Source organism: Amblyomma maculatum, chromosome 2 (genome assembly GCF_055883805.1).
Source record: "Amblyomma maculatum isolate TAMU_Amacu chromosome 2, ASM5588380v1, whole genome shotgun sequence".
Lineage (NCBI taxonomy): Eukaryota > Metazoa > Arthropoda > Arachnida > Ixodida > Ixodidae > Amblyomma > Amblyomma maculatum.
In genome coordinates, this window is record NC_139345.1 from 139,455,416 (window position 1) to 139,476,933 (window position 21,518).

The 21,518-nt window shown below is 43.4% G+C and overlaps 2 protein-coding genes across 3 annotated transcripts; one reads left to right on the plus strand and one right to left on the minus strand.

The window, feature by feature from the left end:
* The first annotated feature begins 4,104 nt into the window (after window positions 1–4,104).
* Window positions 4,105–20,839, plus strand: LOC146200065 (uncharacterized). Its single transcript, XM_084595333.1, has 3 exons — window positions 4,105–4,162; window positions 17,184–17,263; window positions 20,494–20,839. Exons 2-3 carry the CDS (start codon window positions 17,194–17,196, stop codon window positions 20,757–20,759), a joined length of 336 nt encoding a protein of 111 aa, XP_084451459.1. The 5' UTR covers window positions 4,105–4,162; window positions 17,184–17,193; the 3' UTR covers window positions 20,760–20,839.
* LOC146200066 (uncharacterized) lies at window positions 10,829–12,152 on the minus strand. 2 transcript variants are annotated; one of them, XM_084595334.1, is made up of 3 exons: window positions 11,856–12,152; window positions 11,689–11,732; window positions 10,829–11,162 (listed from the first exon to the last, which is right to left on the minus strand). In XM_084595334.1, exons 1-3 carry the CDS (start codon window positions 11,876–11,878, stop codon window positions 10,900–10,902), a joined length of 330 nt encoding a protein of 109 aa, XP_084451460.1. In that variant the 5' UTR covers window positions 11,879–12,152; the 3' UTR covers window positions 10,829–10,899. The 2 variants fall into 2 exon arrangements, with proteins under 2 accessions (XP_084451460.1, XP_084451461.1); XM_084595335.1 differs by having other exon boundaries at window positions 10,829–11,159; window positions 11,856–12,150.
* Window positions 20,840–21,518: the final 679 nt, after the last annotated feature.

A 21,518-nucleotide genomic window follows, 5' to 3' on the forward strand; every position in this document is an offset into this window, starting at 1 on the left:
TGCCCTTGCGAAACCCAGCTTGCACGTCCGGAAGCTCCCGATCCACATACTGCTGCAGCCTACCTTGGAGGATTTTCAGCATCGCCTTGCTAGCATGCGAAATAAGCGCGATCGTGCGGTAGTTGGAACAATCTTTGGCACTGCCATTCTTTGGAAGGGGGTGTAAGCTGACCTCCTCCAATCCTGTGGCCACTGCAGGGTTGTCCAAATATTCTGACTTATTGTATGCAGAATGTTACCAGCGTCATGGTTGAGGTTTTGAAGCAACTCAGCCGGAATGCCATCAATTCCGCTAGTTTTTGTTATTAGCAAGGCTGGCTAAGACCCATTCAACTTCACTCTTCAGGATGCCCGGCTCGAGATCAGTAATCACAACCCTCTTATGTTTGGTTTGCACATTCGGGCCCCTCTTTTACAGTTCTTCTGTGTATTCCTGCCACCTCTTCTTTATCTCCGAGGCTTCAGTAAGGTCCATGCCTCATTCTTCCTTTATCACGCCCAGCTTAGCACAGAAGCTTCCTTTGATATCTTTGGTTGTCTTATACAGAGCTCCTGTGTTCCTCAATTGGCGGTTGTCCTCAACTGCTTGGCACTGTATGTTCAGGAAGGCATACTTAACTCTCCTTGCTATTTTCTGAAAATCCGCATTGAGAACTTTGTATCTTTCTCTTTCCTCCACAACTTTTACCATCCTCCTTTCCTCAGCTATTTGCAAACCCTCTTCAGATAACAAATTCACTTTCTTGCATTTCTTTTCCTTTGGAACTACCTTAGTTACAGCTTCTTGTATTATATCACATGGATCAGTCCACATCGCTCCAGGCTCTCTGTCTTCTACATCGAATTCTTGAAATCGATTCCTCACTTCCACAGCATATTCTGATGGAATTTGACCCAAATCATACCTGAAAGGCCTTCTAGTTTTCTGTGTTTTCCTCAATGGAAGCTTAAATTTGGCAACAAGAAGCTGATGATCGGTGCCACAATCGGCCCCAGGCCATGTTTTTACTGCTTGTATAGTGCTTCTCCATCTCTTCCGGCAAAGAATATAATCAATATGATTCCTGTACAGACCGTCCGGTGAAGTCCATATGTACAGGTGCCTCTTGTGCTGTTGAAAATGAGTATTCTCTATGGTCAGGTTGGTTTCTTGACAAAACTCTACTAGCCTCTGCCTAGCTTCATTTGGCTCGCCAAGACCGAACTTGCCTATAATTCCGGATATTTCTTCACTCCTCACCTTGGCATTCCAACCTCCTATGAGAATAAGGACGTCTGATGATGGAGTGCGGTCTAAAAGGCATTGCAGGTCAGCATAAACTCTGTCAACGTCAGCTTCTTCAGCAGTAGTGGTTGGTGCATAGACTTGGATAACTGTTATGCTGAAAGGGTGACCTTGGATCCGAAGTGAAATCATTCGGTCGTTTTTGGGGTTGTACCCACTGCTTTGCCCATTTTTCTGTTTACTATGAGAGTGACCCCATTCCTTCTCCTGAATTTGGGCCCACAAAAAATGAGGTAATGGTCGCCGGAATTAAATCCTCCCATTCCGGTGCACTTGAGCTCGCTCATACCGAAGTTATCAATGTTCAATCTGTCCATTTCTCGCTTGACAACATCCAGTTTACCTTGCATCATAGATCTTACATTCCATGTTGCTATGTGATATATCTCCTTGCAATATCGGACTTACCGGTCGCTTCCCGACACATACACAACTGAGCGTCCTCTTGGCTTTAGCCCAGCCACTTCATTCGTCCTGGAGCTACTAGGAATCGCCCTTTAATTGTTCATCCCTAGTAGCATGTGGGACGCCTTCCAACCTGGGGGGCTCATCTTCCTGCGCCATATCATTAATGGTATTGTGACTGGCCATAGGGTTTTGTTGGCAGGAAACACTGGAGTGGGTTGCCATTACCTTCTTCAGTGAATCACATTTTTTCAGAACTCTCTGCCGTGACCTGTCTATCTTGGGTGGCCCTACACAGTAGAGCTCACGACTTCAATGAGTTTCGCAAGCCCCTCCGCCAAGACAAGGCAGTGATCCATGAAGGGGAGATATTAACAATCAATTCTCAACCTGAATATCCTGATTATTTTCAACATCCCGAACAATACTGTCGTGTCCTTCGCGATGGCTTTTAAGCATGTTTATACATTTTCAACGATATATAACAGTATTAAAGAATATTTATTCAAGAAAAATGGCTTAGGCGGTATGGATGTGGTTGGTATAGGGCATGCCTCATTGCTCCGGTGGCTTAACCCCTGCCGGGGTAAGGATTTATTTTCTTGACAATCCCATGCTAGAGACAATGGTAGACATTCTTGATCCAAAATATTTAGAAAGCCCCGAAATGCATGATTGGGTAGAACTACGCACTAGCCTCGTGCAATGTGCCCACCATTGCTATTAAGTCGGACGCGTAGCTTATACGGCCTACTAAGCGCTTAGAAATGCCCGACTGTTCCTCTGTTCTCCAACGTGAAGACGTTTAGTACTGAGGCGAAACGATTTTCAATTACAGACTCTACCATTCCTTCTCTACGTCTTCCCCGGGATGCGTGAGGCCACTCATACATCAAATTTAAGACTACTTCGTCGCCCTCCTCTATACAGTCACAACAAAACCGACGCATATTTTTTTTCAGACTGGCAACGCTCACTGCCTACGTATAGAAACAAACTACGGCGCAGTATGCAATTCGTAATAGGGCAGAAAGATGTAGCACCTGCAAAAGATTATATACTATAGGCTGCAAGACCGGCTTAGTTCGTAGCGATGAGGTTTAACATCCGTATACTGAAAACGTTTGTCCACAACTGGAAATAGACATAAATGCTTTTTTTATGCACTATTTCATTAGCGTGATGAAAGAAAACTGAATATGATTAAATACTGGAAAACAGACGGCTAAGAGATCGTGGTAGTGAAGGCAAAGCTGCACTATTTCGCGATGTACGCTAGCTGACTCCAGAAATTGGCGCCAGCACCGACTGTATTGCGCCGTAGGTGGTCTTGTTAGCACAGAAGACGAGCTAGCTGCAGCATATTTTGTATTGTAATTTCCATCAGCCATAAACTTGCTATGTATTCCTATATGACGGCGTATTCTACTATGAGTACTTCAACAAGAGACGGATGATGAACAAACCCTTTAGGCTGTTGATGCAGCATAGCTCATAGTCAAAAGATATAACCACCCACACAAAATAAACACATTATTTTCTATACATTCTCTACCCTCGCCTGGCAAAGAAAAAATCTAGCTTTAATCTCAGATGATTTGGAACTTAGTGTATTTAATTCACTAGCATTGCATGCTGCCTAACTTTTTGCTACAAGTTGTGTACTTGTCGTGGGAGCTGTTTAACTAGTTCGGTCTTAACGTTTGCCGGTAAAAATTTCAAAGAGAAAAAATTGAGGAAGCCTGAACCATAGCAACCCCATAATTGGGGACTGGAAATAACCGTCAAATATTTTTTGTTTACAGAAACAACAAAAAACATATTATAAGGGATGCGTGCTCACCACAAAAATATTTGTCATAGAATTATTGTTGCCTAGTCATGCTGCTCTTCAATGAAATTATTTTCGTCCGAAAGCTGTATAAGCGCGTGCATAACTCTCATGACCTGCCTTCAAATATGTTTGCAAAGTCGGCTTAGCATCACGCGTTTTATTCCTATGCAATATTCTGGAAAGATGCTCCATGGTTTTATGGGAATCTTATCAAAACATATTGCTACCTGACCGATTGTATTTCAATCTAGAAATTCCGTTCGTTCGCTCAAACAGTTTAGAAAAAACGCACGTTCTTTCTAGCAGTGTTAAACAGGCGGCTATTTGCGACGCAGCGGCGCCAGCCTTCGCCGCGGCAGCGTACGCGTTCTTCGGTCCCACGCCTCAGCAGCGTGAAGTGAGCATCAGTGTAATTCGAACTTGCGGTGTCATATGAAACCATGCGGATAGCACTGCCATACTCGCACGACTGGCGCCGGTGCGCTCTTTCTCTCTTTGCTCTTCCCTCTTCTCTCTAGCAGCAGAGGTGCGTGCCTCGCGGGTTGTCTGCTGCAGGTTCATTCGCACTCGGAGAATACAGTAGAACCACGACATGCCTCGTCCTATCTCGCGGATCTTAGAACAGTCTGCAACTCAGTGTGAGTACCACTGACTTATTTTAAGATATATGTTCCTAACGGAGAAGGTTTTGGGGAGCATTTGTTACTTTATTTGTCTGCTATGTTGCTAGTTTTCTCTGCAGAAAGAAACTCAGGATCACTAGGAAGGACCTTTGCGTGCCAATTTCCCCCTGGGCTGATTCGGTTGATGCTGCATGCAAGGCTGTGGTGGGCGATCAGTATGATGTTCGATTTTTTAGTGCGGCGTATTAACCAGAAACTATTCATTTTGTCAGTCATTGGCACCTGATAAGAATAACAGAATGTGCTTACCTGCTGTCTATGCATGCCGAGAGTCAGAAAAGCTTTTGCTTGAACTCTAATGCACCGAATATAAAATACGCTGTCTTCATGAATTCCAATTTCAGCGCACTGACTTGGACACACAAATTTTGTAGCAGTGGCAAATTTTACTGCTCATTAACAGTTGCCCAAGGTGTACTAAAACAAATTCTGGATAATGTCTGTCGCCTCGCCGGGGCGGTGCAGTGGTAAGACGCCCGACTGCTGTCCGGAGTTCCCTTATTCGAACCCGACCACAGTAGCTGCGTTTCGGTGGAGACGAAACGAAGTGATGTCCGTGTGCTGTGCGATGTCAGCGCACGTTAAGATCCCCAGGTGGTCGATCTTACTCCGTAGCCCGCCACTACGCCTTCCCTTTCTCTCTTTCCACTTTCACTACTTCCCTTACGGCGCGGTTCAGGTGTCCACATAGCAAGTGTGACAGAAACTGCGCCTTTCCCTTCCTGTGAACCAATTATTATTATTATTATTATTATAATGTTGTCTTTTATTTTTCTTTTTGCTTGCAAATGTTTTGTACGAATGGGAAGATGGTGACATGCAAGTTGCTCGAGAATACATCGACAAGGGCTGAAATGGCTGTCCTTTTAACCGAGAGCAAAAGGCGCATACTAGAGATGCTTGCTTGGCAGACACCTGAAGCTGTCATTAATGCGGCTTCTTCCTACAACCTGGAATCTGCAGAGACCTTGTCAATGAACTCAACCGGAGGTGAAGTCTTTGATGTCTGAAAGAATTCTGCCTAAAGCTTTTTTTCACTATGCACCAAATGCGCGCCTAATAAATATTCATGAAAGAACAATTCTGGAATTTTTGTGTGGCTATATAATTTCAGGATGCCGTATATATATTATCAGCGGCATGTAACATATCTGCACAAAAAAAAACTCAACCCTGTGTTTGCCACATGATGGCTTTAGCTGTCTCGGCGCCGTAACACCCATCAAACCAAAAATAGCCACAAAAGAACATTCAACCATAATAGGATTGCCTGGATGTCAATGATGCAAAGCCAGTGAACATGCTTGGGTGGGCTAGGTTGGCCAGCCGACGCGCCTAGCGGGATAGCGGTTCTTAAATACAATTAGTAAGCATGATTGTAAGTATTATATAGTCAATGAGAGTGGTTAGATGTACCGTCTGTTGCAGAAGTTTGCGGCCCAACGCGCCGGGCAGAGGAGCAGTATCGCTCCCGAGAGGCGGCGCTGCGCCCGCCGGCGCTGCCTGGTGACGCAGCTATAAAGAGTGAGGATGCTTGTTTTCTTCCCCTCATCCCGCGGCTGAGAGCAAAGATGTGCGGTATCAACCGCGGGATGAGGGGAAGAGAACAAGCCTCCTCGCTCTTTATAGCTGCGTCACCAGGCAGCGCCGGCGGGCGCAGCGCCGCCTCTCGGGAGCGATACTGGGCCGCAAACGTCTGCAACAAACGGTACGTTTTATATGAGCCAGTGGGTATGTTTGGGTGGAAGCTATCATGTAGCCTTGAGTGATGCTACATGCCAATAAATAACCTAGTCTGCCATTAGGGGTCATTGTAGGAAAGCCAGTCTAGCTTGTATAAAATCTTGGCACGGGTAGCGCCGCAAAGAAGCGCCATTATTGGCCCCAAATTTGAGTCTAGTTTTTTTATTATTGGGCTGATGTCGGTCCATTGACGGCGTGCGACTTGGGAAAGCAGATTCCTTACACTTGAAACAGCCACGGAACTATGCAAGGAGCGCAAGAAGCCGCTTTCGCTGTGGTGAGTGAAGTGAGGCATCAATAGAGCGAAGAAAGAGACCTAGCTGCAACGTAACGCGCCCAGGAGTAGGTGATTTGAGCGCGTTCATGTCGAACGGAGGTGATTCTTCGGTATACCGATGCATTTGCCGCGGAGCAAAGCGAAGAGGCTGGAAAACAGGTTCGAGAGCCATAATTAAGTCAGGCCGGCGGATATGGTAATCAGGGCGTAAGGTAAAAGCAGAAAGGGGTGGCGAACAAAGATATCAGACTGTCTAAAGATTATACGTGCATCGCGGACAATCGCTACAAGAGAGACACACAATCAGTTGAGCACGCAGGGAGTTCAATACCGTCGGCGACAAGAACTTTGGCAGAAACAGAGGCATTCAAAAATGAAGCATCTAGCGCAGGGCGCGGCAGCCCTGAGAGCTTGGTTAGAACCAAGGCATAATATACGGCCATGTCATGAAGCGGTAGGAAGCACCAGGCTATGATTTGCGCATTTGAATATGACGGCTAAAAGCTGAACTCAATTGTATACAAAATGTCTTGGATCAGTACTCGAGCAGTGCACGCAGCTGACGGCTTATTTAGCTGCGCACTCGCAGTTCATAACAAGAGAGACAGGAGCGTTTTCACTTTCCTCAAAAAGCGACAAAGCTCTGCATCCATCACAGCAACCGCAGCACTTGTGACGACAAGCGCATTCATAAAAACACCCTCTACAAAAACATCAATTAAAGTAGCTGCCAAAACCCGAGGCCTTTTAAATTTCGACAACAGCGCAGTTTTTGCCTCAGGAACTGCGGTACATTGTTTTCCTTTTGGGTTGCCAGGGGACGAGGTTGCACTGGAGAAAAGGACCGCCGGCACGGCGAAGGTGAACGGCTACCAGAGGCAATGTACTGAGGCGATATTGAATTGCTTTGGGACTGCACAGCGGGAGGAGAGTAGTTGCGCTGGTTCCAGTAACCGGAAATTTCAGGAGGCGGACGACAGACGCTCATGCGTCGACGGCACTTCGGCACCACATGACCTGACAAGCCGCAGAAGTAGCAGATTGGACGATTGTCAGTCGTGCACCAGGAGTTTGCCAGTCGGGCAGGCGGTCGAATAAACTGTGTGGTTTTTGGAGTGAGACTGAGAGGCTGAACGTAGGCAGCCGGCCAAGGCGTAGCATATGTAGGGGTTAAGTTTTTGTCAATGCATTCTTCAGCTTGCATAACTGTATTTTCACCTTAGAATTGATTTAAAATTACTCCCGACAGTCGGCATTACAGCGAACTACAAAGGCACAAATTTCTCGAAAAATTGCGCGTTTTAGACCCATTCAAGACTATACAGAGCCACAAGCGGCTTTTACGACATTTTTGGGCAGTACGGAAACACAATTCAATAAAACGGTGGTGTCGTGTGTGCTGACCTAAAATTTTCAGCCTTTTTTAACTCCTAAAATACATGTATATCAGGCTTCTCTAGGGCGCCGTAATGAAATTCGTTTTACGTTCCTATCGTTTCAACGTTAACGAAAGTAAGAAACATATCTTTCTGAAGTCTTCGATGCGTTGGAGTTCGCTTTTTTGTTTGATCCTAAACTAAAGGAGTTAAAAGCAAACCTTCTCACTTTACCTGACCGAGGCTGCACGTTTTGAAGCCGCTTATACACTATGTCCCTGACCTAGGCTTTAGCATGAACTGCATGCTGTTTACTACTTTTGTAATCATTGATGATTTGCGCTATGGGCAAACTGAATAAATCGCAACTTTTTTATAATAGTACCTATGACTTGAAGCAAAAAACTCACGATAGCTTCAGTTCTTTTGTACGCCATATTTATCAATGGATGCCCCTCGTTGGTCAGTCCGTGCGCCTGAGCAATCACGGCATTCAACATCACGAATCAAGTCATCAGTCATAGTACGTGCCACCTGACACATTGTGGAAAGTGACGTTTCACGCTTCACACGTACAGCCCCAAGGAGTTACGGGATAGGGTGAAGCTAATTTGGGGAACAAACTTATCAGAGCACGTCTCAACGGAAACGATAGTATAAAATGCCATCTCAGTCTATGGTGAACAACAACAAAATTTGGAATTAGGTCGGATCCCTCTATGCCGGTGATTCTGATAGACTTTGTGCAGCTTTGAAGCATTAACCCTATGCACAGGTCTCTGGCTGGACATGTAACTTGAATACGTGATAATATACGGTGGTTTAGGATAACATCCATGGCTCAAGGGGAGTGCAACACGATAAGAATCTGTAGAAAATCGGATATGCTAAAGAAGTTGGTAATATTGTAGGGATAAATATGACGCAGCTGGAAATGGAGAAGAATTATTGGAGTAACATGGGAGAGTCCTTCCACCTATATCTGATGTTGTTAAGCTGAGCGGCACTGTAATGTCACGATGGTCCGTTTACTAACCTTTAGGGGAGCCAGCCAGAAAAAGTGTTGCAAGTAGAAAGATGGAGACGCTTCCTAAAGTAGCCGCGGCCGATTATTCACTAGACCATGGCGCTACGCCTGCTCATCACCGTTGACTTGGGCGCCGGGCCGTCCGGCGATAGACTACGGTGAAAGCCGCCAAAGCGGTCCGGAATGAGTGAGAAGGCTAGGTTGCCCACACCTACGTCCCCCGCCTTTCTTTCATAGTGAAAATGGGGTGAGGCGGTCGGTGTTTGCCGATAGTTCTGGAAGGGTGGAGTGCACACAGGCGGACCGAGGTCGAGCATAGCTTCACGAGAGCTGTGATGATTGCGCTCCCTCTCTGCGCTCCGTGGCTTTCTAGATAATTCGTCAGGATTTCTTTGAGCGCATCGCGCATTTACAGTGCGTTCTAGCTCAGGCTTCTGAAGCGAAAGCACCCAGGTCCCGGATTTATTAGGCAGTTTTAAGAGAGAAGTGGGGCTAAATGTCATATAACGCTCCAGGTGGGGGAGCTGTGCTTAGATTTTGTCAGCCTCTCTTGTTGCCGTGTAGTTATAACTCTTTTTCTGTAAATAGTTCATTGGCTCAGTGGTGTTACTGTTTAGAAAGTTGTTTCGTCGATGGCCTGGAAATCTCTCTCCGTGTTCACCACACGTCACCTGCCAAATCAGTGGACCACAAAGAGTCGAGGGGCAGAAGATGCGAAAGAATTGCAACAGAGGGAATATCACCTTTATTGGTATGATGATCACATCTAGAGTTCCAAAGCACATGTTCGTTTCAATATTGCATGGCCCAATCTGCATTCATATTTACGTAGGTATGCGCACTAACCTATGTATAATTTTACGAACCAAAACTTGCCTTGGAGCTCCACTCATCCCTTTGCTTAGTGTCGGATACCTCGCACTACCAGATATTAGAAAAAGTGCTTTTTCATGTCGAAAACTGATATGGCATTGTCTTGTAGACGGTTCCAAACTGCACATTGGGACTAGCCTCCTTACCGTGGTAACTGAAAGGTAAATAGTGAGTTTTAGTTATTTAGCGCGATTGTTATTGATTAGTTGGGCAGTTTTGCGGACAAGTCCGCCGTGACAGAAAGGTTTTTGGTGCAATGATTTTGTTTCTGTTTTTAACCCACTAATTACAATATTGCATGATACATCCTATAGAGGTGAATTTGGTCATTATTTTCAAATGCTATCACTCCTGCATGCAAATGTCAATCGCTGACATTATTTATTTAGGACTAATCGAATTTATGCCTCCTGTATCTTTGAGTAGATTTTGAGGCATCCAAACATTTATAAACATCTTATACCAAAATTGGGCGCTCAGTGTGGGCTATACGTTCCGCTGATAATGATGCGATATATGCATTGGATTGCGTAGAGATACTGTTCCCTGACTGCGTACATAAATTGCAGATTTTCTAGATATTTTTTCGGCTCGCAAGCTCTAAAGTGGCATGCACGTGCACTGAAGCCGTGCTCAAAGCATGCGCCTCTTTCGCCATTGTCATTGAAAGTTGCTCCACTTTATTCAGGCGGCCTCCAAGAAGAACTATTGAGAATGCGCAAAACATTACTACCTCAATGAAAGAAAGAGCAATGGCCTTGATATTGGCTTCAAGTTAATACGTTCATATCATTACGCAGAGCATAATCTCTAAAATAATATATTATAGTTGGGGACAGCTATGGCCTGTTTTTCTTAAGTTCGAAACGTTATTATTTAGTAATGTTCAAAATGACGAAAGCCTGTCACTCACAGACAACTTGAAGTACACTTGCTCTGACGAACAATAGTTTTACAATAATACACACTTTAAGGAGAGGTTGAAGAGAAGCAAGCATAGTGGTTTACTATGAATGGGGAAGTTAGCATGAACCCCAGAATATGTGTAATAAGTTGAATCGAAAAAGTATGATGCAAACTACAAATTATAATCTATGGCCGTTTCATGGAAGCCACCATTTTTAAGCCAGGATTCATAAAGCATGCTGGTGGAGTATTCTGGTTTGCGGGAAAAAGTGAACAAGCATTGAATTTTTTTCAGACTTTCTTCTAACGGTATAAGCATTTTCTCCGACGCAAGAAAACGAAACAGAATTTTCCCAGAGATGAGACCTGTTAGAAGCAATCTTGTCCAGTTCTCTAATACAGCAAAAATGAGCCGACGATAAAACAATGCCTGCTCGCTTCAGTTAAAAGCAAACAATATTTATTTCTTCTTCGGAACGAAACTAATGTCTTAACCAAGAGCACCAGCGACAGCTCCCACCGCCTTGTTCACCACAACAACCTTCGCTACGTTCTCAACCGCCCTCCGAATCTTCTTCCAGAAGTACTCAGATGTCGCTTCGTTTTGGCCATCTTCCAAGGTTCTTAGCACTTGCAGAGCCCCGACGACATCGGCCAGCTTCTCGCTCGTGTCAGCCGACAGCTCCTTCTCTTGCAAAAGTTTTCCCAAAACTTCAAAGGTGACTCCAGTTTTCCGCAGGAACTCGTAATCTGCTTTGAAGAAAATTGTCGTATATCGTTTTTACCTGGTTCAAGAGGAGCTCCGAAACATAGTTTAAAGACCATATATGCCAAAAACTTGCTATGCCATCAAAGGCTATGCAGCACGAATATTAGTTAGAAACTACTGAAATTGTAACGCGATAATATTAAATCCCATGCATTACAGGCTTCAGTGTCGTCACAAAGAATGAGGAAGAAGTAGCAGCTACTTTAAAACCTGCTCCTTAAGATCAATGAGCTATCAGGAATAGAGAATTCTCTAGCCCCTGCGCCGCATAAGAATAAAAAATTGTTATATATTCCTAAATAACGCCGTGTACTTCTGTTTGCAATATTTGAGCAATGAAAAGCTCCCTAAGACCGAATAAGCAGCTTTTGGCATTCTTATTAAATTATTTTGTGTGCGGCTCTGCAGGCACAACTTTCAGTACCACTCAGCTGTGGCATCGGCAGCAAGATCCGGCATTTTTTTCACAATATGAGGGAAGAAATAGTGTAATTTTGCCAAAATACTTACCATTTCCTGGAATAGCTGCTTCCTTGAGGATTTCTTCCGGTTTTCTGCATAAAATATATTAGGTTATATATTAGAACAAACTGACGTCTGGGAAACAATAGAGTATCAGGAAAGTATTTAAACGAGTAAAAAATATTCAGATGTGAAACGACTAGAGTGTTACTCACAGACTTGCAGCCACTGTATCCATGTGACCGGATATAGAATGAAAAAGAAGAGCACCAGTTACTGCGCGCTTTAGACTCTCAACTCAACTAAAAAGCATTCGAGACATGCAGATGTGATGCACTGGAAATTAAAAAAAAGTGAACACAATGGCAGGTTTTACTGTCCTTACTTATCTCGCTACAGTTAACAGTGTAAGCTGAGGTAATGTATACATAAGACTTACAATTCTGCTAGTTTTTGTGTGTTCATTGCCACCAACTGTTGCGTCGAGCAAGCTCAACCTCTCCCTACTCTATAAAGCACGTTCTCTGTAGTCTCATGCTGACTATTGTTTGCTACACGTAAACGCATTCCATCCTAAGATTACAAAGCGTGTAAGTTGTTTAAATATACTTACGTGCCACAGAAGCCAACGCCAGGATGGAAAGCAGTGAAACGGTGTACATTTTCGATTATTGTTGAAATTTCTGTGAAAACAAAAGCAATTCTTTTGTACGACAGCTTACTCAGCAAATACATCAATGCTTTTTTTTTTTGCCCGTTAAAACGAGCAACAATTATTTTGTGGATACGAAACCTAATTGCGCCTTTTTAATGAGTGCAGAAGAACCTAAAAAGTCGGTATTCATACTTAACCAAGTGCTGCAAATCATATCTTTTCACTAACTCGTTCATAATGCACTGTTTCTTGAATTCGCAACAAAACTTCGACGATAAATGATTACACAGTGTACCATTCGCAATCTTAAATTTTACCATTATTCATAAGTTGTAATACAACAAAGAGCAGTAGAATTTGGATAGTATCACCGCTGTCATACACACCTGCAAGTCTTTTCTTTAAAACCAGGGTCAGGGGTAAGCTTGTCCTGGCAGCATCAGAAACGACCTTATATACTCTCATATCATGAGAGTTCTGCACGTGCCTTAGACTGGGGAAACACGCCGATATGCTCTTGTGGAAAACACGCACAATGCTTGTGAAGTCCCGTCGGATATAGTGAGATAAGAAGGGTGGCATATCCTGCAACGATAACATTGGAACCGCTTTGCTTATTTTCTTCTGCCCTGGACAGGAAACCTTCCGGGGGTTACTGCATTCTTTCAACCCCTTTTAGAAAAGCTACATCATCAAGCCATGAACCCTGAACTCATTGTTGTCAGGTACAACAGGCTGGGTATTCCCGCAACGCATAATAAATAAAACATTTCCGTCTGTTCTGTTTGGTTACAAAAGTATACTGTATCATCTTTTGATATTTGCAATAAAATGCATTTGTACGAATTATAGTGTGTTGTACCACCTGCTTAGTCAACAGGTATATAATGTTTTTTTAATTATATTGGCAGAGGAATCCTACCATGGTACACTATTTATCGCGGTCCTAGTCTGTTTGGACTTTATGTACATAGACACACTGACTTTATTATATTTCAGCAAAATACTGCTGCGCTGATTATCATCTGCAACACGTCCTCGGGGGACCAACATGTATTTAACTTCAAACAGTTATATTGCACATTTGTTCAGAAAAACAAATGACCACAACCACAAGATGTACCCTGTACCCCTCGTCGTGTTCTAAGCTGGAGCAATGCTTCTTTCTCCACCTAACTTATTTGTGTTTAATGTAATAAAGATACACCTATTTGTCTTCCATATTCATCAGTGTAGATGTACCGCAATAATGTGATTTTCCTATGCCGAGGTCAAAGTAAAAGGGGACGTTCTAAATTACTACATCATTCCTGGTTGCACGCAACGGAAAACGAGAAACGTAACGTAAATTTGAGTTAATATTCATGCTTCGAAGATAGGTAAAGCAAACTATGACTAGAAATAAGCCGCTTGGTTACGTGGCCACCAGGCCATCAACAAGCGTCAAAGCCGCATCTCAGTGATATCATCGAACGATGTGACGAGTGCTACATCGCCTTCACGTCCTAAAATAGCATCTTGAACATAGTACAGATTGCAGAAAAGCCTTGTTTCCAAGACGTTTCTAAATTATAAAAAGGTTTCTCACTGCTCGCCTCGAAAGCCCACTTGCTCGTCCACTCACCATACACTGCCCGTGCCACTCACCGTAGCATTTGTGAAATCGTGTATGTGAATTTCCATTTTGGAGAATGGGCCGAAACTCCACTCGGCAGCGTTTGTCTGAATTTGCCTTAAGACCCTATACAGGCAGGTTTAAGTAGCGAGTCTCGGCACAAGCGTAACGTTTGCGGCTCTTCTTTCTACTGGCCGGCAATGACCGATTTATTTTCTCCATCGAAGCATTGTATATCGGTATGCTAGCTGTGTTTATTTACACGTGACTTTGGTCGACAGCATTGTTTGTACAGATTTCACTGGCTCTTAGGGCGAAAATAATTATGTATTTTTTGAAGGCTGAGGATGTGAACAATTATATAGCAGAGTATCAAAATACATTTTATATCGCTAAGAAACAGTGATGCAGAAATAATTTAAGCTTAAATGGTCGCAATTAGTTTCAGTTTGCACATAAATCAAACATCTCTTGGTCAGAACAGATATCCGACCATTCCCTATCTCATATTGATGGAGTTTTACGTGGTGGTAACACCGGATTGCTTCTTGCGCGAAACTGGATTTGATTGCGCAACTTAAGAAAAAGTTGTTACGCCTGTACGAAGCTTCTATCTGATGATAGTAGTTAGGTGGTGTGACCAGACATGGATTGGTCGGCGGATTGTATGACTTCATAAAATGCTTTAATATGACCGAGATGGTAGAAGCTACCTACTCGGTTAGTTTATTTGCGAAGAAAAGGCGAGATGGGGGAATTTAACCAAGGACCATTTGATGGCAAGTGAGACACGCTTCCTCTCCCCTATCCACTCACCCCTCCCCCTCGTTCACTAAGAGTGACTGTGATCAATAACCAACATTATCTCACATGAAATAACTTTATGCAAAGTTTTATGAGGTAAGCAAAAAGTAAACAAAAAGGATAACGCCAAAGAAATAAAACTAAATAAGGGAAAAGCCGGCAAGCGCTGCTAAATTACAAATAACTTAGCTAGACAAGTGTGGAACGCTTTGTTAAAGAAGACGTCATGCATTTTGGTAATCCTGTTAAGTTAAATTCGCGCGATGAAAAAAATGCAATCATTTTTTGAAATGGCAATGACCTTTATGAGATTGCAAAAGGTTCCTAACAAGTGCAGTTACAATTGAATTTTCACGAAGGTTTTCTACGATTAAAATATCTAGCCTAACAAGTGATTTTGTTCGTTTTAAACACGTATATTATGCACCGAATTAAAGGATATATGCGTAATGCGGCAACCCGCCATGTTGGCGCGTGAGGTAATAAAATATCGGGTATATCACCGTCTCTCTTGCGAGCTTTAAAAAGCTGTAAAACTGTAAAACCGCTCGCCAACTGCAGGTATGCATAATAAGCAAGTGTTCGGCTCCATACTCCATTGCTATAGTTCTCTTTATTTTGTAAATAAAATATTTTGATCACCAGAATTTCCGAAACTAGTTCACGTTGTAATTTGTCATCTGACAGGAATTCTCTTTTGCTAGCATCCAGAGACTGGAAAATGTTGAATATATTTTCTGACCGCCTATCTCTCCTGGAGTAATGTTTTTTAGACGCGTACAAGCGACCTCGAAAAGGGCTTCCCAACCGCGTCAGAGCTGCGCTCTTATCAGATAACGTAATCTGCTGCGATGAATAATTTTTCAGCTTGGTGGCAGTTCCCAGATAAAGCAAGATATCAAAGCACTTCTTTGTGCTATGAGATATTACCAGTACTTGAGGCTTGTATGGGTTTTCCTAGCTGAATACCACTGACGCGGTTCAAGCGCTGTTATAAAAGCGTTAAGCATTGAGCACTTCCCGTACACAAGCCATTTGCAGTCGACAAGGTAAGAACCGCCTTCATTTTTTATTCAACTTAGACATTTCTCAACTCAGATGTGTGTCACGTGACATGCAAAAAATATTTCACTTCATCATTTGTTTTCATTTTTGTCCCGATATTGGTTGTTATATTTTTGGGGAAAAGTGTTGGTTTATTTTGATTTATATGGTTTAACATCCCAAAACGACTTAGGTTATTAGAGGCACAGTTGTGGAGGGCTCCAGAAATTCGATCCCCTGGGGTGCGTTAAAGTGCACTGACATCGCAAAGCACCACGGCGCTTTGCCTTTCGCCTCCATTGAAAAGTGGCCGCCGTCACCAGGATTCGATCCCGCATGCTTGGGCCTAGTAGTCAGGCGGCCTAAGCACTGTGCCATGACGACAAGTTTTTGGAAGTGCTGACCAAACCACTTTGAAGGAAAACGTACGACTATGTGCATAGGCAAGAAGTTCATGGTCACTTGCGATCGGATCAGAGTTCAGGGGGATTCTCGCATTCGCATTAGCACCAGTCCGTTTTCCCTGATACTATAATTATTCAGCTTTTTCTTAATGTAGGCTACAACTCGCAACTACACAGCCACGTAAGAGAAAGTAAATTCTTGAATAAACATGCATAAACGGAGAAAACCCCGTTGGAAGCAAAATATTTAAACCATGCTTCGAAGTTATAAATTTTTTAATGCGTCCTGCAAAGACACCCCGAACTTCTTTGACGCTATGACAATAAAAAAACGTGATGTTTTCTGGCCTATGCTTAAAGCAGCTCTCCTTCTAGGCTAGGTCTATCATGAGATGAACTTCAATTTATCTGCATCGCGCACTGCAATTCTTCCACGGAACCTGATCTGTTCAGGCTTAGTAATAGCATAATAAAATACATAATTATCAGCAATAGGTCTCGCCTTGACAGCGAAGGCAGTGGTAAAATTAATGATTTGACTATTTTGCCAGCTTCACATATCAAAAGGCCACCGTGATGTTCCATAACGTAAAATATATTTTCTTATTCCCACCATACCTCGCACTAGGTTCCGTGTTTTGCTGCAGAATAAATTTCTTATCTGGGGTCACCATTTCACTGTTCTTCGCAACAGCCTCTAAATAATGTATCCAACTTTCGTCTTTTGCAGAGATTTCTTGAACTTGCAAATTTCATGGTTCAAAACATGTAAACGCTTAACTGACAACACAAGCACTGCCGATAACATGGAGATCGAATCCATGAACTAATTCGTCCAAGTTGATTCATCAACACATACATAGCGCTTGAAGCGTTTGCTATGGGGTCCTGCTATCAAAAGCAATAAAGTCGCAACATGCTTAAAAATAACTTTCCTAAGTCACAAAGGTTCCTTGCAAACACGCTCAGTGCAACTATATTCGTGAAAAAATTAACAAGGGACTGATTTCTCTATCCGCAGGGGACACAGCATGAAGACCGGAACAGCAGTCCTCCTCTGCGCACTCACAATTTGGGCTAGCAGTTCTGCTGCCACTTCAGGTACGAACTACTGAACACTCTTTTTTAACTTTGCAACATCTAGCCTGACTAAGCAAAACACAGCTTTCATGACACATGCAAAAGCTGGGAAGTGTAATGCCCTTTTAGGGTGGTGCAGGAAGCCTAATTTTTTACCTGCGCTGTATTTGTCTCCTAAACTTCCGTAAAATAATTTTTTCAACTCTCTATTTGTGCCTTGCAAAAAACAAGAGTAAATGAAATGGGAAAGTGCTTGAAAATACAGGTCAGCCGCAAACCTGCAGCTATACTCAAGGTTAGGAGCACAAGCCATCCAGCGGAATTTTGGAGCACCCCATTTGATGAAGACATGCGGCAAGATTTCGTGATGCAGGCATTGCGAAATCAGGGGGTAGACGAGCTGCAGGTGAAAGTTCTGGAAGATATATATAGTCGCTGCACAGCAACTATAGTTCTGCATAAAGTAAGTAACAAATTTCCCATAAAGAAAGGCGTTAGGCAAGGAGACAATCTCCCCAGAACTATTCACAGCTTGCTTAGAAGAAGTATTCAGAGACTTGGAATGGGAGCAGTTAGGGATATGGGTAGATGGAGAATACCTCAGTAATCTGCGATTTGCTGATGTCATTGCGTTGCTAAGCAACTCGGGGGATGAACTGAAATATTGATTGGTGACCTAGACAGGAAAAGTAGAAAGGTAGGCTTGAAAATCAATATGCGGAAGACTAAGGTAATATTCAACAGCCTCGGAAAGGAACAACAGTTTACATTAGGTAGCGAAGTACTGGAAGTAGTAGGCGAATATGTCTACTTAGGACAGGTAGTAACCGCAGATCCGGACCATGAAAAGGAAATAACAAGAAGAATAAGATTGGGATGGAGCGCATTTGGAAAGCACTCACAGATTATGACCGGTATCGCTAAAGAGGAAAGTATACAGTTGCATCTTGCCTGTACTCACCTATGGGGCTGAAACGTGGAGGCTAACCAAGAGAGTTCTACTTAAGTTAAGGACAACCCAGAGGGCTATGGAATGAAAAATGGTAGGGGTAACATTAAGAGATAGGAAGCGTGCAGAGTGGGTCAGAGAAATAACGCAGGTTACCGACATTCTAGTGGAAATTAAGAAGAAGAAATGAGCATGGGCAGGACATGTAGTGCGAAGAGAGGATAACCGATGGTCGCTTAGGGTAACAAACTCGATTCTAAGGGAAGGAATTCGTAGCAGGGGGAGGCAGAAAGTTAGGTGGGCGGATGAGGTTAAGAAGTTCGCAGGGGTCAAGTGGATGCAGCTAGCACAGGACCGGGTTAAGTGGAGAAATATGGGAGAGGCCTTCGCCCTGCAGTGGGTATAGTCAGGCTGCTGCTGCTGCTGCTGCTGCTGCTGCTGATGATGATGATGATGATGCGGCAAGATTTTATTTGAATCATAGAATAAACAATCCTTACCGGTAGCCAACTCGGTGTACCAATATTTTAATTACTCATAACGAAAGCCAAAAATGCGCTTCCAGCTTCGCGAAATCCACATACGTGCCTTCAGCGAGTTATCGATGTAAGGGACGGCACAAGCTCCTTGTTAGATAATGCAATTTTCTTAATATTTTTCCGAAATGACTTGCCTGTGCCCACTATATTACTAAAGTCTGACTAAGTAAGCTTATGTGAAGTAGAGGGAAAAAATACATGCTAATCAGTTTAAGCCATAGTAATGGCGATCTAAATGGCTTGAACTTTTTCAGGGCCCATTTCTCGCTATTGTACAACTAAGCCAATTAGGCGGCCTGAAATAGTAGAATAGGTAATTGCGTTATCTTTTTGCGTAACCTAATCATTTTGTAAAGCATCATGTATAAGATATTGTAGCCCAGCGCTGTGGATAGGGAAAAAAGATATCCTGGTCCTGTCGAGAGCCTAAAATAAATATATTGCGTTCAAAGCTCGCTTCAAAACTCAACCCTCGTCTCATCGCCTTCATCTGTTGCGCAGACGGAAACAAGAACCGAGGAAAACATTGATAGGCAGCTAGCACTCAAGTCGCCTGTAAAAATTCCCTGGAAACAGAGGCCGCGCGACTGCAATCAAGCATTTCTGATTTCTAATGCCACCCGCCATAAAACAGAGAACACGAAACACAGAAGCTACATAAGCAGAAAAAGTGGCTCTAACACAGCGGAAGTAATGTGGATGATGATAACAAGCAGCTTCCCCGCTGTCGTATTACGAATAAGTAACTCGCGTTTGTGTTTCGAGATTTTTATTCTAATTAGTCCATATTGCGCAGTTACGAAGATTGACATTGAACAGACAGGTAAAACTTAAATTGTTTATTTCCTTAAATGACCATCTATACGCGGCGAGCTCGTATATCAGAATCTTGCAAAAATGTATGCGTGTCTTAGAATTCTATTTTGCGTGGTTAGGTATGTAATACGCGATATTCGAACCGCCTCGAGGTCTGGATATATTGCTCCGGGCCCGAACACGAAATTAGGTGCAATCTGCGTCCTCTGTTCGATAGATCGAGCTCATAAGAGTAGACGTGATAGCGGCTTTATGATTCTGTATTAAGATTCGGCCTTTTGATTATGTAATTTTTTCACAGCGTGTCTCCACTGACGACCAATTATTGGGACGACCGAACTGCATATGCTTTCGCGTAAAATTCAATGACAGCCTCATATTGACCAGTAAGATTCAGTCGCATAAAAGCACTTCAGTAGTCATTTGTGGTAAAGAAAACTACTTTCGCTGAAATGTGGAGTGTATGCCTCATCATTTCGCAGGTTTTATTCATCGTCGCTCTTCTATCCTTTGCAAAGGAAAATAATATTTCGTCATTCCATAGTTGTGAACATTTCACGTACATACTCTTTCATGGTAGCCAGGATAAAAGAAACAAAGATGACATGGGTGGAGGGGAAGGCATTTAAGTTCCGCTTTTTGAGGATTCGACGTGACAGAGTCATTGGCTCGCGTCCTCAGCATACCCGTCCTTGTGGACGCAATCCACTTTTCGTTTAATCAGTAATCGTTAAAGACATTTGAATGTCCGATTGAATAGCTGGGAATAAAAAATTGCCTTTATTTTTAGTTTCTGTGCACCAATTTTGGAACAAAAAATAAGTGTTGCTATATGTCTTTCTATAAGTATGGATTCTAGTAGATGCTGCTGCCTCTTATAAGCTCATAATGGAGGAGTTCTACATGTCAAAGACATTAAGAGGTCGGCTTTTGTCTCACTTTTACAGATGCCTTAGATGACCAACTCAAAAAGGTTGGCAGAGCTCTAGAGACACTAGGAGGGCTCCTGCAAGGGAACGATGCCTCACTGGAGAACTCTGACAAACTGGCTGACGTAATCGATGCGCTGGAACTGTTACGCGGCTCGGAAGGACTGGTGGACAAAGACACATCGGAGTACTTTATAAAGAAGATCAGGAGGGTGGTAGAAAATGTCGCTAAGGCGGTCGTGGTCAACAAAGCTGCCGGCGCGGTAGCTGGTGTGATCGGTTAGAATTAGAATAAAACAATGCATTTGTTTTGCTGTATGTAAGCTACTATCGTTTTGCACCTGAAATAAAGCTTTCTCTATAAGGCGGTGTATTATTTCCGTGTCTTTAACGAGATTGCCACGAATTTCAGGGGCTATCAACTTTCTGAACATGATGAAATTTGATGACGTTAAATAGTGTGTGTCATTCATTATGAGCAGGAAAGGTTTAACGATAGGGTCACATGCGTTTTTTTTTTGTTATTGCACACCTTTCCAGAAGCTTCTAGTAAAATAGATTGTGGCGGTATCCACACGGATGATGAAATTCTTCTTTAAGCGAGGGCGACATAGCACACGCCATGCCTTCTAGAGGCCGTGCAATGACGCATGGCAAGGCTTTCTCTCCGCCGGCCTACGTTCACGTTATAAGGAACGTCTGGGCCAGCCCCCTACGAACTCTTGCTGCGTCTACGTTGGATATGTATGAGTTGTCAAGCCTGTGCGTAACCGCGCGCGATGGTAAAGCGCGTCTCGTTGCGAGAACAGGAGGAGCCATGCCTGGTGTTCCTGCCTGGCCTGTATTACAAGCGCCTCCTGGTCTATAGGTAGTACGCATGTGGCTTAACAAACCACGCGCGACAGCTATAAAATAGGATCGGACATTCGAATTCGGGCTCCACCAGTGACATGGAAGGCACATATCTGATTCCAGATTTTCAGGACCCTTGAATCTTAGATCACACACGTTACCCATAGGCCATGCAGGCACGTTGACAAGGC

Coding starts and splice junctions, on each gene's coding strand:
- LOC146200066 (XM_084595334.1), bottom strand. CDS start 11,878: ATGGATACAGTGGCTGCAAGTCT. Junction 11,733..11,855: donor GATACAGTGGCTGCAAGTCT/GTGAGTAACACT, acceptor TATTTTATGCAG/AAAACCGGAAGAAATCCTCA. Junction 11,163..11,688: donor AGCAGCTATTCCAGGAAATG/GTAAGTATTTTG, acceptor TTTTCTTCAAAG/CAGATTACGAGTTCCTGCGG.
- LOC146200065 (XM_084595333.1), top strand. CDS start 17,194: ATGAAGACCGGAACAGCAGTCCTCCTCTGCGCACTCACAATTTGGGCT. Junction 17,264..20,493: donor CAGTTCTGCTGCCACTTCAG/GTACGAACTACT, acceptor TCACTTTTACAG/ATGCCTTAGATGACCAACTC.